Here is a 12,918-nt window from a genome sequence, read left to right as displayed (position 1 = left end):
CTGACCATCTCTCACATGTGAGCTGTGAACGTCAGTCACACAACATGGAGCAAGAACAACAACATCAAAGATTAGAAGATATGGAGGGTTTTATCCATTATTTGAAAAAGCATAGATGGATAGAAAGATTGTATGGAAATGTTTATCCTTCCCACAGAAGTCCTGACCTCTTACTATCAACACATTGGATGCATCCACTTGGATTGCCTTTGAACGAGGATATGAAAAAGAGGTGTGACCCACATCCATTCTGATGACCACAGACAGATATCCAGGTCTGAGGGAGGAGAGAGAGGGGGGGGGGGTAGGAGGTCTCCCGCAATGGGAGTGGACAGATCAACACAGGGCCTGTCCGCTGGTGGAGGCTTCTGAGGAGTGCATATTGGTCTTTATATTAATAATATCTACATTTACCCAACGCATGCAGAGAAATATACACCAGCGTGCACAAACACACACACTCCTTATAAATAGTAATGGAATTATAGGACTTAATGCAAGCCTATGAAATATGGCCTCCAATATTAAACACATCGTGTCGCCATGGTAATCCATCACAGAGGCATGGGTGCAGGTATACAGAGGATGCAGCCTTGGGATTCTGACCAGTGTTGACTTGGGAAAATTATGACTCTTTTGTGGCCCAAACACACTTTCATGTGGCACTCCCAGTCGGCAGGGCAACAGAATAATTTGCCGGTCACCTTCAATTAAACAAGAGAAAGGGGCTTTTATGAATTGATGTTTCGTGGAGCGTGTTAAATCACTACGGGAGGTGGATGCAAATATCATATAAAACAACTTTCTTATTTCCTTTTCGAAAGAGTTGGTGCCAATACAGCAATTGTAAAATGGATAGTTACGGTTCTTGACTCGAGTTTGCGCCATGCCTAATAACTCCCCATGGCTATAATCACTGTAAACAACTGCCTCTCTTTGCCTATTGCTTAAATAACACACTCAAAACCACTAATGCTGGTTCTCAACACATTGAAAATGGATGCAAGTACACTTGTGTTCGCATCCTGGCATTGATGGACGTAAGGGTAACGGCACGGAAAGCAGCCAGTGGCAAATAAGATATCCATGCTTGGGCAACAAGGCAAGGAGGAGCCCACTGACCTAGTTCACTGCCCAGAACCAGATATATCGGGTTGGGGGCTGGATGGGGTTAGATTTGGTCCATGCAGCCCGGCGCAAAAGCTGCTCCAACCCAATACATACCAGTAAACGCTTCATCTAATGTTGCAATGAATTTTAAACACCAACAACAAGGGCATACGCCGGCCTGGGAACCTTCAAGTTTCTAGTCTGCAAGCAGCAAGAGAAAGGAAGGTCGGCCTCTCCGTCTCTTCCTCCAGAGCTTCAGGTGCTCTCGGGCTCCTCAGAACCATCAACACCGGGAAGGCCCATATCTCTGGTTCACGGCCAGTTTTTATTTGTATCCGTACAGCGTTTTAACCCATCAAGCTAATAAATGATTAGTCTGTTTGAATATACATACCCTTTAGCTTTAAGACCTTAAAGCCTTTTCTTTATGTATAATTGGTATGTATATAAATCCATTATGGCACCACCATATGTGGCGCCCCAAGTGGTGTCCCAACCCAAGGTTGGGAACACGCCCACCTCCCTGGTCCAGACTCCATGGGCAGGTGAACGATGGCGGATCTGCCTATAGATGGCCGCTAGGTTCTGCTGTTGGTCGCCATGGGCCATCAGCATCCATAACGACTAAATTTGCAACGGCTCAAAATGGATGACTCAAGGCATTTGCTTAGGCACCTTCTCAGATTTCATGAACGTTAAATTAGAATGTTTATTGAAATAGGCAGTTTTTTGTCCTTTTAATGCACTTCACTGTTATTTATGGATGTAGCTTTTGTTGTTCTTGTTGTCTGAGATGGTTGTACTGTTTGTGATTGTCAATAATCTGATCAGCTACATATCTTTCCCCTGAAACTGGCTGATTGTTGGAATCCCTCATTAGTAACTTGTAAATTCATGCCATTTCTAACATTGTAACATTTCCCTGCCAAAGTAGAAGCCACGATTCTGCTGAATCTATTCATCTATAGAGCAGAACAGTGTGGTTCCGGAAGTAAAAATCCCATTAATTTTGCCATAATGTCGTATCCATCAAAAGCATACATACCACCCACTGATATTTTGTGAATCGATGGTATGCTCCTGCAGAAGCCACAAGTTAAACGGGCAACATCTTGTTTTTTGAAAAACACGTTTTATTTGCGATGTCTTTGAAAACCACCAGTGTAACACAACATCTTTGATTGGTGGAGCTCGCTGTTAGCATGGAAACGTTAACCATCACCCACAGATTCAAGTGGTCGATGACCATGAACTGAACTCGATCGCTTACCGCAGCAACCATGATGTCCCTTAGATTAATGGAAAGTTAGAGTGTTGTTGTAAGAGCTGGAGAGGAAACGAAAAATATGTTCATATAGAATATACGATAAAAAGAAAAGAAAAAATATATGATATAGCACTAGCAGTGCTTCTTTCTCAATTTGGTAGCATAAAAGCAGAATATATAATGTTGAATGAATACGTAACTGGTATACGAGACTGAATTCACATGTATTAAAAACTAGTAATGTTATTACGCAGTGATTGCAGTCAACGTACTATGTCAATGACAACCCAATACACTGTATGAAGCACTTTATACACACACACACACACACACACGCAAAACTTGTATTAACAATATAAACAATATAATAATGACAATGGTTAAGATGCAAGAAACACGCTCAATTATTGGTTCCATTGTGAAAAAGTCTGCAATGTTTTATGGGATGAGTAGTTTCTTCACTCGTTCTAAAAATGTATATTTTTCTCGTTCTTTGCCTCTTCTTCCGTTTTCCAAAATATTTTTTGCCCCGTATTAAACTTTTTATGATCATTGATCACGACTACCTTGACAAACGATTGGCTTGGTTCCAGGCTTAAAACTCTAAAGCTATATTTTAAACTATGTAAAGATTTTATGAATAGTCCACGGTGAAAATGAATGGGAAATTTACTTCCGGAACCAGAGCTGTTCTAATGGGGGGCGGTAATGACAGGTCTCTGTAGTGTGACAGGTCTCTGTAGTGTGACAGGTCTCTGTAGTGTGACAGGTCTCTGTAGTGTGACAGGTCTCTGTAGTGTGACAGGTGTCTGTAGTGTGACAGGTGTCTGTAGTGTGACAGGTGTCTGTAGTGTGACAGGTGTCTGTAGTGTGACAGGTGTCTGTAGTGTGACAGGTGTCTGTAGTGTGACAGGTGTCTGTAGTGTGACAGGTGTCTGTCTGTCTGTCTGTCTGTCTGTCTGTCTGTCTGTCTGTCTGTCTGTCTGTCTGTCTGTCTGTCTGTCTGTCTGTCTGTCTGTCTGTCTGTCTGTCTGTCTGTCTGTCTGTCTGTCTGTCTGTCTGTCTGTCTGTCTGTCTGTCTGTCTGTCTGTCTGTCTGTCTGTCTGTCTGTCTGTCTGTCTGTCTGTCTGTCTGTCTGTCTGTCTGTCTGTCTGTCTGTCTGTCTGTCTGTCTGTCTGTCTGTCTGTCTGTCTGTCTGTCTGTCTGTCTGTCTGTCTGTCTGTCTGTCTGTCTGTCTGTCTGTCTGTCTGTCTGTCTGTCTGTCTGTCTGTCTGTCTGTCTGTCTGTCTGTCTGTCTGTCTGTCTGTCTGTCTGTCTGTCTGTCTGTCTGTCTGTCTGTCTGTCTGTCTGTCTGTCTGTCTGTCTGTCTGTCTGTCTGTCTGTCTGTCTGTCTGTCTGTCTGTCTGTCTGTCTGTCTGTCTGTCTGTCTGTCTGTCTGTCTGTCTGTCTGTCTGTCTGTCTGTCTGTCTGTCTGTCTGTCTGTCTGTCTGTCTGTCTGTCTGTCTGTCTGTCTGTCTGTCTGTCTGTCTGTCTGTCTGTCTGTCTGTCTGTCTGTCTGTCTGTCTGTCTGTCTGTCTGTCTGTCTGTCTGTCTGTCTGTCTGTCTGTCTGTCTGTCTGTCTGTCTGTCTGTCTGTCTGTCTGTCTGTCTGTCTGTCTGTCTGTCTGTCTGTCTGTCTGTCTGTCTGTCTGTCTGTCTGTCTGTCTGTCTGTCTGTCTGTCTGTCTGTCTGTCTGTCTGTCTGTCTGTCTGTCTGTCTGTCTGTCTGTCTGTCTGTCTGTCTGTCTGTCTGTCTGTCTGTCTGTCTGTCTGTCTGTCTGTCTGTCTGTCTGTCTGTCTGTCTGTCTGTCTGTCTGTCTGTCTGTCTGTCTGTCTGTCTGTCTGTCTGTCTGTCTGTCTGTCTGTCTGTCTGTCTGTCTGTCTGTCTGTCTGTCTGTCTGTCTGTCTGTCTGTCTGTCTGTCTGTCTGTCTGTCTGTCTGTCTGTCTGTCTGTCTGTCTGTCTGTCTGTCTGTCTGTCTGTCTGTCTGTCTGTCTGTCTGTCTGTCTGTCTGTCTGTCTGTCTGTCTGTCTGTCTGTCTGTCTGTCTGTCTGTCTGTCTGTCTGTCTGTCTGTCTGTCTGTCTGTCTGTCTGTCTGTCTGTCTGTCTGTCTGTCTGTCTGTCTGTCTGTCTGTCTGTCTGTCTGTCTGTCTGTCTGTCTGTCTGTCTGTCTGTCTGTCTGTCTGTCTGTCTGTCTGTCTGTCTGTCTGTCTGTCTGTCTGTCTGTCTGTCTGTCTGTCTGTCTGTCTGTCTGTCTGTCTGTCTGTCTGTCTGTCTGTCTGTCTGTCTGTCTGTCTGTCTGTCTGTCTGTCTGTCTGTCTGTCTGTCTGTCTGTCTGTCTGTCTGTCTGTCTGTCTGTCTGTCTGTCTGTCTGTCTGTCTGTCTGTCTGTCTGTCTGTCTGTCTGTCTGTCTGTCTGTCTGTCTGTCTGTCTGTCTGTCTGTCTGTCTGTCTGTCTGTCTGTCTGTCTGTCTGTCTGTCTGTCTGTCTGTCTGTCTGTCTGTCTGTCTGTCTGTCTGTCTGTCTGTCTGTCTGTCTGTCTGTCTGTCTGTCTGTCTGTCTGTCTGTCTGTCTGTCTGTCTGTCTGTCTGTCTGTCTGTCTGTCTGTCTGTCTGTCTGTCTGTCTGTCTGTCTGTCTGTCTGTCTGTCTGTCTGTCTGTCTGTCTGTCTGTCTGTCTGTCTGTCTGTCTGTCTGTCTGTCTGTCTGTCTGTCTGTCTGTCTGTCTGTCTGTCTGTCTGTCTGTCTGTCTGTCTGTCTGTCTGTCTGTCTGTCTGTCTGTCTGTCTGTCTGTCTGTCTGTCTGTCTGTCTGTCTGTCTGTCTGTCTGTCTGTCTGTCTGTCTGTCTGTCTGTCTGTCTGTCTGTCTGTCTGTCTGTCTGTCTGTCTGTCTGTCTGTCTGTCTGTCTGTCTGTCTGTCTGTCTGTCTGTCTGTCTGTCTGTCTGTCTGTCTGTCTGTCTGTCTGTCTGTCTGTCTGTCTGTCTGTCTGTCTGTCTGTCTGTCTGTCTGTCTGTCTGTCTGTCTGTCTGTCTGTCTGTCTGTCTGTCTGTCTGTCTGTCTGTCTGTCTGTCTGTCTGTCTGTCTGTCTGTCTGTCTGTCTGTCTGTCTGTCTGTCTGTCTGTCTGTCTGTCTGTCTGTCTGTCTGTCTGTCTGTCTGTCTGTCTGTCTGTCTGTCTGTCTGTCTGTCTGTCTGTCTGTCTGTCTGTCTGTCTGTCTGTCTGTCTGTCTGTCTGTCTGTCTGTCTGTCTGTCTGTCTGTCTGTCTGTCTGTCTGTCTGTCTGTCTGTCTGTCTGTCTGTCTGTCTGTCTGTCTGTCTGTCTGTCTGTCTGTCTGTCTGTCTGTCTGTCTGCCTGCCTGCCTGCCTGCCTGCCTGCCTGCCTGCCTGCCTGCCTGCCTGCCTGTCTGTCAGACAAAACCATGCATTGCATTTGTTGTCTCTGTTCCACACACAGCAACGGCCACACCCGTTTGTAACGGTCAGGAGGGTGATGTTGACAGGTGCTCTGTAGCCTGGTTCTTAATATCCCCTGATACAAAGCATCTTTGAATAATAAGTCTGCTTTAAAGGCTATTTTTAGCCACAATCTGTCCAATTTATAATGGCCTGGTGAAGGGAGGATTATTTTAGGCAATGGCAGTTAGGATTTACTTTCATTGGACAGGCGCCTTTTACAGAAATAAACATGATAGGGTGATGGAGAAACTCAAGTTAGACTTCAGATTAACTCTCATTCTGATGGCATATGAACTCAAATCTGTGTTAGCTTTCTTGTGCTTCCTTTTTTGATTCAACAAATCATGTTGGAATCAGTAAACGTGTAATTTACCTGTCGCTAAGCTCCGCCATTAGAAAGCAGATAAGCCAATGACATTCCAGCCTCAACTATACTCAGACATCAGCTCGGGCAGCATGGGGTATATTTCATCCCTTTTCCCAGGCCACAACGGGACAAGTGTGTAATGTGTATCAGACTTTGTGGCAGGCCAGAATACCAACTGAATTTAAGCTTGTTTTGAATATACCCCTCCATAGCTAATGTAAAACTTATCCAAAACCTGCTTTACTGTCAGCTGACATTTTTCATGTTTTTGTTATCTAGTCTGGTTTGTTTTTCCGAGTTAATCATGGTAACGACGGGGGGCGTGACTTAGCGACAGGTCAATCGGCACTAAAATGAGACTATAGACCATCGGATGGCCGATGTGTGGTGATGATCGCTCGCCAACAATGTCTAAGAGCCTGAAGAAGAAGAACCACTGGACCAACAAAGTCCACGAAGCGGTGGTGACGAGGAGCCGAGAAGGGGAGCTGGGGGTGGGCTGAAGGGACTGTTGGCATGCCGTCCCCGGTGACCTCTACAGCGTCACCATCGGCCCCCAGCAGCCAGCCCTCAGGTCAGCCTGACCAACAACACGTGGTCCTTCATGGAGGACTCTTAGAGCTCCAGTTCATTCATTAGTCACTACAGGAGGATCTTCTTAAATGGTGAATGGACCGCATGTATACAGCTTCCTAAACGGTGGCCACTCAAAGCGCTTTACAATATTAATAATAATAATAATAATAAATGAAATTTATATAGCGCTTAATATGGTACTCTAAGACACTTAGGATAGTGCCTAACATTCATCCATTCATGCACACGTTGACACACCAACGGCAGAGTAAACTAACCAGGGCAACCTGTTAGGGTCAGGGGCCTTGCTCAGGGACCCTGGACCCCGCTCTACCTCCTGAGCCACACGCGGCCTTAAGGGTTGATAGGAGCCCCGGTTCCCTGCTGGGTGAGCAGAGATGGGTCCTATAGATCCTCCGCTCACTGAGATTGAACTGAAGGGAGCCCTCCTCCAGCGGCAGAATGGAGAGGGACCTGGAGGCCTTTTGAAGGGTTAGGGTTAGGCTAACCCTAACCCTAACCCTTCAAAAGGGTAACCCTAACCCTTTTGAAGGAGGTCAGGGGAGCTGCAGGACCCGACAGCATCTGACTGAGGAACGCAGACACTAGAATGCAGACACAACGAAACCAGTTTCTTCAGATAAACAACCTACATACGTGTTCAATTCACCTTAGTATTAAAGAGCACATAACCAGCCTGCTATGCAGAGAGAGAGAGAGAGAGAGAGAGAGAGAGAGGTGTGTGTGTGTGTTCAGGGCAGGCTACCTGTAGGTTCACATCTAAACCATGTAGGCCCGTTATAGCTCTCAAAAATCACTACCGAAACATAAAACACATAATCTCTTCTGATAAACAAACGATCTGAAAATTCATCCGATTCATGTCAGCAGCTGTTCTATATGACCCCCCCCCCACACACACACACACACGACTGCCATTACGACCCGCGGGCCTGCGCTCAACAACACACACATTGGAATTCAGCCTTCATAGATGTCATCGCAGTTAAAATCACGCGCGCAAAAAAATACACACACACACACACACACACACACACACACACACACACACACACACACACACACACACACACACACACACACACACACACACACACACACACACACACACACACACACACACACACACACACACACACACACACACACACACACACACACACACACACACACACACACACACACACACACACACACACACACACACACACACACACACACACACACACACACACACACACACACACACACACACACACACACACACACACACACACACAGCTCACCTTGCTTCACGCATTTCAAACGGACCGGATCCTTGCAGTGCTTGATGACGGCCAGCACGTCCCGGGTGGTGAGCCCCGCCACGGGCATGTCGTTGACTTCCAGCAGCAGCTCATCCTGGGCCAGTTTCCCGTTCTGCACCGACGCCTTGCTCCCCGGTTTCACCTCTCCGAAGTGGGGGAACTGCCCGTTCTCCGCGCCCCCCTTTAGCTCGAACCCCAGCTCCCCTTCTCGGCTCCTCGTCACCACCGCTTCGTGGACTTTGTTGGTCCAGTGGTTCTTCTTCTTCAGGCTCTTAGACATTGTTGGCGAGCGATCACCACACACCGGCCATCCGAAGGTCTATCGTCTCATTCCGCCTTTGCGACACACGGGCCGTGGAGGAGACGAGGAGCTCAGAGCGACGGCGGCCCCATCACCGCGGAACGACGCGGGTTCTACCGTTTCTACTGGTTCTACTGGAGGACAACGACGCTGTCACACAGACGGAGAGACATAGACCAGCGAATGACCCGGATGTGAAGTCTGGAGAAATGGGAGCGATGAATGGTTGGGATTCTGAGAGGAGGAGAGGAGGAGGAGGAGGAAGAAGAGGACGAGATGGTCACTCCCACTCCGAATCGAAGCGCGCGACTCTGATCCGACTGGTCACACGGACGTGCGCGTGCATGTTTTGTGCGTGCTTTAACCTTTCCTATTCCATGAACGGATAACGGCATTAGGGTGGGGGGAGATTTGGAGAAACCAGCCAAAGTAACCTAGGTTACTAAAGCTAGGCTACTTAAGTATCCAACCGAAGAAATACCCCCGTCCCTCCAGAGCCGTTAGACCAGGTGACTAGCTCGATAGCTTTAGCCAGGAGTCCGAGAGCCTCATGGAAGACTCCGCTCATGCGCAACGGCAGAGTGTGCGCAGGTAGCTGGCTGGGTAGAAAGGGAGACATAGGCCTACTGGTAAACCAGCCAATCATTTAATTCGGTCCGAATGAATTGATTAGACGGGATTATTACCTGCCACAGCCACAGATAAAAGATAAAAAGTATAAAATAAAGTTTTTAATCGCGGTCTGGCTGGACAATAATCAGAATCAGAATCAGAATTCTTTTAATGGCCAAGTATATTCACACATACAGGAAATTGACTTGGTGTGGTTGGTACATAAGACATGAGACATAACATAACAAAAAAACATAAACAAGAACAAAGGACAAATGTTTTTTAAGATAATAATAAATAATTGGGCATAGAAGGGCAAGTTAGTTTGAGTACGTAAACCCAGAGTCATTGTGATGCAGGGGGCTTGTTTGTGAGCCCAACTGCCGTGGGGAAAAAACTGTTCAAGTGGCGAGAGGTTTTGGTCTTAATAGCCCGGAACCTTCTGCCGGATGGGAGACGCAGAAATAGGTGGTGACCGGGATGAGAAGGATCAGCGATGATCTTCCCGGCTCTCTTGTGGGTCCTTAACTGAAACAGGTCTAGAAGAGATGGCAGGTCGCAGCCGATTACCTTCTCGGCTGACCGAATGATCCGCTGCAGTCGGCTTTTATCCTTTGCAGTAGAGGCAGCGAACCAGATGGTTATAGAAGAGGTGAGGATGGATTCAATGATGGCTGTGTAGAATTCCACCATCACTTTCTTCGGCATGTTGAATCTCTTTAGCTGTCGAAGGAAGAACATCCTCTGCTGGGCCTTCTTGATTTTGGAGGTGATGTTCTCCGCCCACCTTAGGTCTTGTGCCATGACTGTTCCCAGGAATCTGAAAGACTCCACCATTTTAACTGGGGAGTCACACATGATGAGGGGGATGGTTGGGGCTGGGCTCCTCCTGAAATCTGCTACCATCTCTACAGTTTTTAAAGCATTCAGCTCCAGGTGGTTCTGGCTGCACCAGAAAGCCAGACTGTCGACTTCATTTCTGTAGGCGGCCTCATCCACATTTGAGATTAATCCAATGAGGGTGGTGTCATCCGCAAATTTTATGAGTTTGACAGAGGGGTGGCTGGAGGTGCAGTTGTTGGTGTAGAGGGAGAAAAGTAAAGGAGAGAGCACACAGCCTTGGGGGGCTCCAGTGCTGATGGTCCGAGGCTCCGAGACAAGCTTGCCCAGCCTCACTCGCTGCTTCCTGTCTGACAGGAAGTCAGTGATCCACCTGCAGGTGGGCTCAGGCACGTTCAGCTGTGTTAGCTTGTCTTGGAGGAGAGCTGGGGCGATGGTGTTAAATGCCGAGCTGAAATCAACAAACAGGATCCTAGCATAGGTGCCCGGGGAATCAAGGTGCTGGAGGATGTAGTGGAGTCCCATGTTGATTGCGTCATCAACAGACCTGTTGGCTCTGTAGGCAAACTGCAGTGGGTCAAGGAGATGGTTGGTGATGGCCTTGAGGTGGATCAGCACGAGGCGCTCGAAGGTCTTCATTACCACAGAGGTCAGGGCGACTGGTCTGTAGTCATTAAGGCCTGAGATCCTCTGCTTTTTCGGAACGGGGATGATGGTGGATGTTTTAAAGCAGGCAGGTACCACACATTCAGCCAGTGAGGTGTTAAAGATGCTTGTGAACACTGGAGACAGCTGGTCAGCACAGTACCTTATTGTCGAGGGAGAGACAGCATCTGGTCCAGCTGCTTTGCGGGGGTTCTGTCTTTTTAACAGCCTGTTGACATCCCTCTCCTGAATGGAGAGAGGTTTGATGGGGGGGAGAGGGCTGTCTGGGACCATTTTGTTGGAGAGGGTGGTGTCTATGTCCAGGCTGGGAAGAGTAGGTGTGATAGCTGTGGTGGGGACAGGGTTAGGACCAGTCCATTGTCTGTCAAATCTGCAGTAGAAGTCGTTCAGGTCATTTGCCAGTCTAAGATCTTCCATAGAGTGGGGGACCCATGATGAATGCAAAATAATACTACTGTAACACTTATGCAGACAAAAATATAGAGAATGAAACTGAAAGGGTGCGCCTACTCAGATCTAAACCTAAATGATGAAACTTGAGCCATAAGCATACTCAAGGTGTTTTCCAGATGCCTCGGACACTAGTGATTGATTTCATGAATCGTTTCCTTGATTCAGTTTGCGTCGGTCAGTTCGCCAAGAAGAATCATTCAGAATCGTTCTTTCGTAAATGGTGATGGAAACACCATGGAAAAAAATCATAAAAATCCTCTAATTCGCAAAAAGGTTTTCGCTACGTCACAGCTGTGACATAGCGAACATTGAACACACAGGACTGACGAGGTCTTTCCGATTTCCCCATAACGACCGGCCATAGCAGCCGTGCTATGTCAACATGTAGCGTCAATATATATATTTTTAAGCGTTTGTACACATAGACATCCTATATCATATATATATATGATATAGGATGTCTATGTTTGTGTATCCTTTAATTATACTGTGTCCATTAATCCCTGATATATGGACACCTACTAAGTAATTCCAGTCAAATTGTCTGTTCAGCCTTCAAAACGAGAGCTGGTACATTGTGAAATGTAGCATAATATCTGGTTCTACAATGTTTACATGTTGCACTTACGTAAGCACTACGTAGTTCATATTTTATATATTAAAGTTCAGTTCATGTGCCAGGGGCTTTTTTCATCCACTTTTTTACTTTTAATGTATTAGTTGGGCCTCTACAAGATTTAAGATGTTTTCTGAAGCCCTGAGTTTAATGTGAAAGAAGTCAGCGCTTTTATTTACATTATTTTCAATAGGTTACAAGGCAAGCTACCTTATATTGTTCTGTTGGGGGCAGATATAACATATTTGTGAAGTTAGATGTTTATTTTTAAATGTGATTAAATGTTCCCTTATCACAAATATGGTAATAAACAAAAGTGTATGGTTTAACTAATGAACACTCTGGTTTCTTCAGGATTCAGCAGTATCAAATTATATATAGTGATTAATATCGATATCGATCAATATCAAAAAATAATCCTGATTATAATTTTTGCAATATCGCCCAGCCCTACTATAGACCCTATATAGTATCTGTGGCATAAAGGCTGGGGCGAATTTCAAATTATAAATATGTACACTCCTGGAACAGTCACCTTATCGTGGTGGAGAGGTTTGTGTGTCCCTGTGAACCTGAGGGCTGTGTTGTCTGGAGCCTTGTGCTCCTGGTAGGGTCTCTCATGGCAGTGTGGTCTCAGGTGAGGGGCCAGACTAAGAATGGTTCAAAAACTCCAATGAATAACGAAAGAAGAGGAGATGTGACCCGGCCCGGAGGAAGCCCGGGGCCCCCGTCTGGAGCCAGGCCCAGACGGAGGGCTCGATGGCGAGCGCCTGGTGGCCGGGTTTGCCACGGAGCCCGGTCGGGCACAGCCCGAACAAAGTACGTGGCACCCCCCCTCTCTTCATCCCATGGGCCCACCACCTGTGGGAAGACCCGTTGGGGTCGGGTGCGCAGCCACATGGGTGGCAGCGAAGGTCAGGGGTCTCGACGGACCAGACCCGGGCGGCAGAAGCTGGCTCTGGGGACGTGGAACGTCACCTCGCTGTGGGGAAAGGAACCAGAGCTTGTGAGGGAGGTGGAGCGCTATCAGTTAGATCTGGTGGGGCTTACCTCCACGCACAGTCTCAGCTCTGGTACCGTACTCCTGGATAGGGGTTGGACTCTATTCTTCTCCGGAGTTGCCGAGGGCGTGAGGCGCCGGGCGGGTGTGGGGATACTCATAAATCCCCGGCTGAGCGCCGCAGTGTTGGAGTTTACCCCGGTAGACGTGAGGGTCGCCTCCCTGCGCCTAAAGGTACGAACACACCAAACGCGTACCCCGCGTATAGACGCGTATAAAATCGGCAATTTTTCCA

General features: G+C 47.2%; 1 protein-coding gene across 16 annotated transcripts in view; it reads right to left on the bottom strand.

Annotated features, from left to right (window-relative positions):
- LOC132464800 (membrane-associated guanylate kinase, WW and PDZ domain-containing protein 2-like) overlaps positions 1 to 8,967 on the bottom strand; it is a 114,455-nt gene extending 105,488 nt beyond the window's left edge. For 3 of the 16 annotated variants that reach the window (XM_060061386.1, XM_060061390.1, XM_060061389.1), the window contains exon 1: positions 8,115 to 8,967. In XM_060061386.1, coding sequence (XP_059917369.1) covers positions 8,115 to 8,415 — 301 coding nt within the window. In that variant the 5' untranslated portion in view covers positions 8,416 to 8,967. The remainder of the gene's footprint in view (positions 1 to 8,114) is intronic. The other 13 variants (XM_060061380.1, XM_060061383.1, XM_060061384.1 and 10 more) reach the window with 8 other exon arrangements.
- Between the last annotated feature and the right edge of the window lie 3,951 nt (positions 8,968 to 12,918).

The sequence above is a fragment of the Gadus macrocephalus genome, chromosome 9, assembly GCF_031168955.1.
Source record: "Gadus macrocephalus chromosome 9, ASM3116895v1".
Taxonomy (NCBI): Eukaryota; Metazoa; Chordata; class Actinopteri; order Gadiformes; family Gadidae; genus Gadus; species Gadus macrocephalus.
Note: the sequence above shows the minus strand (reverse complement) of the source record. Positions and strands in the feature narration are given on the sequence as shown.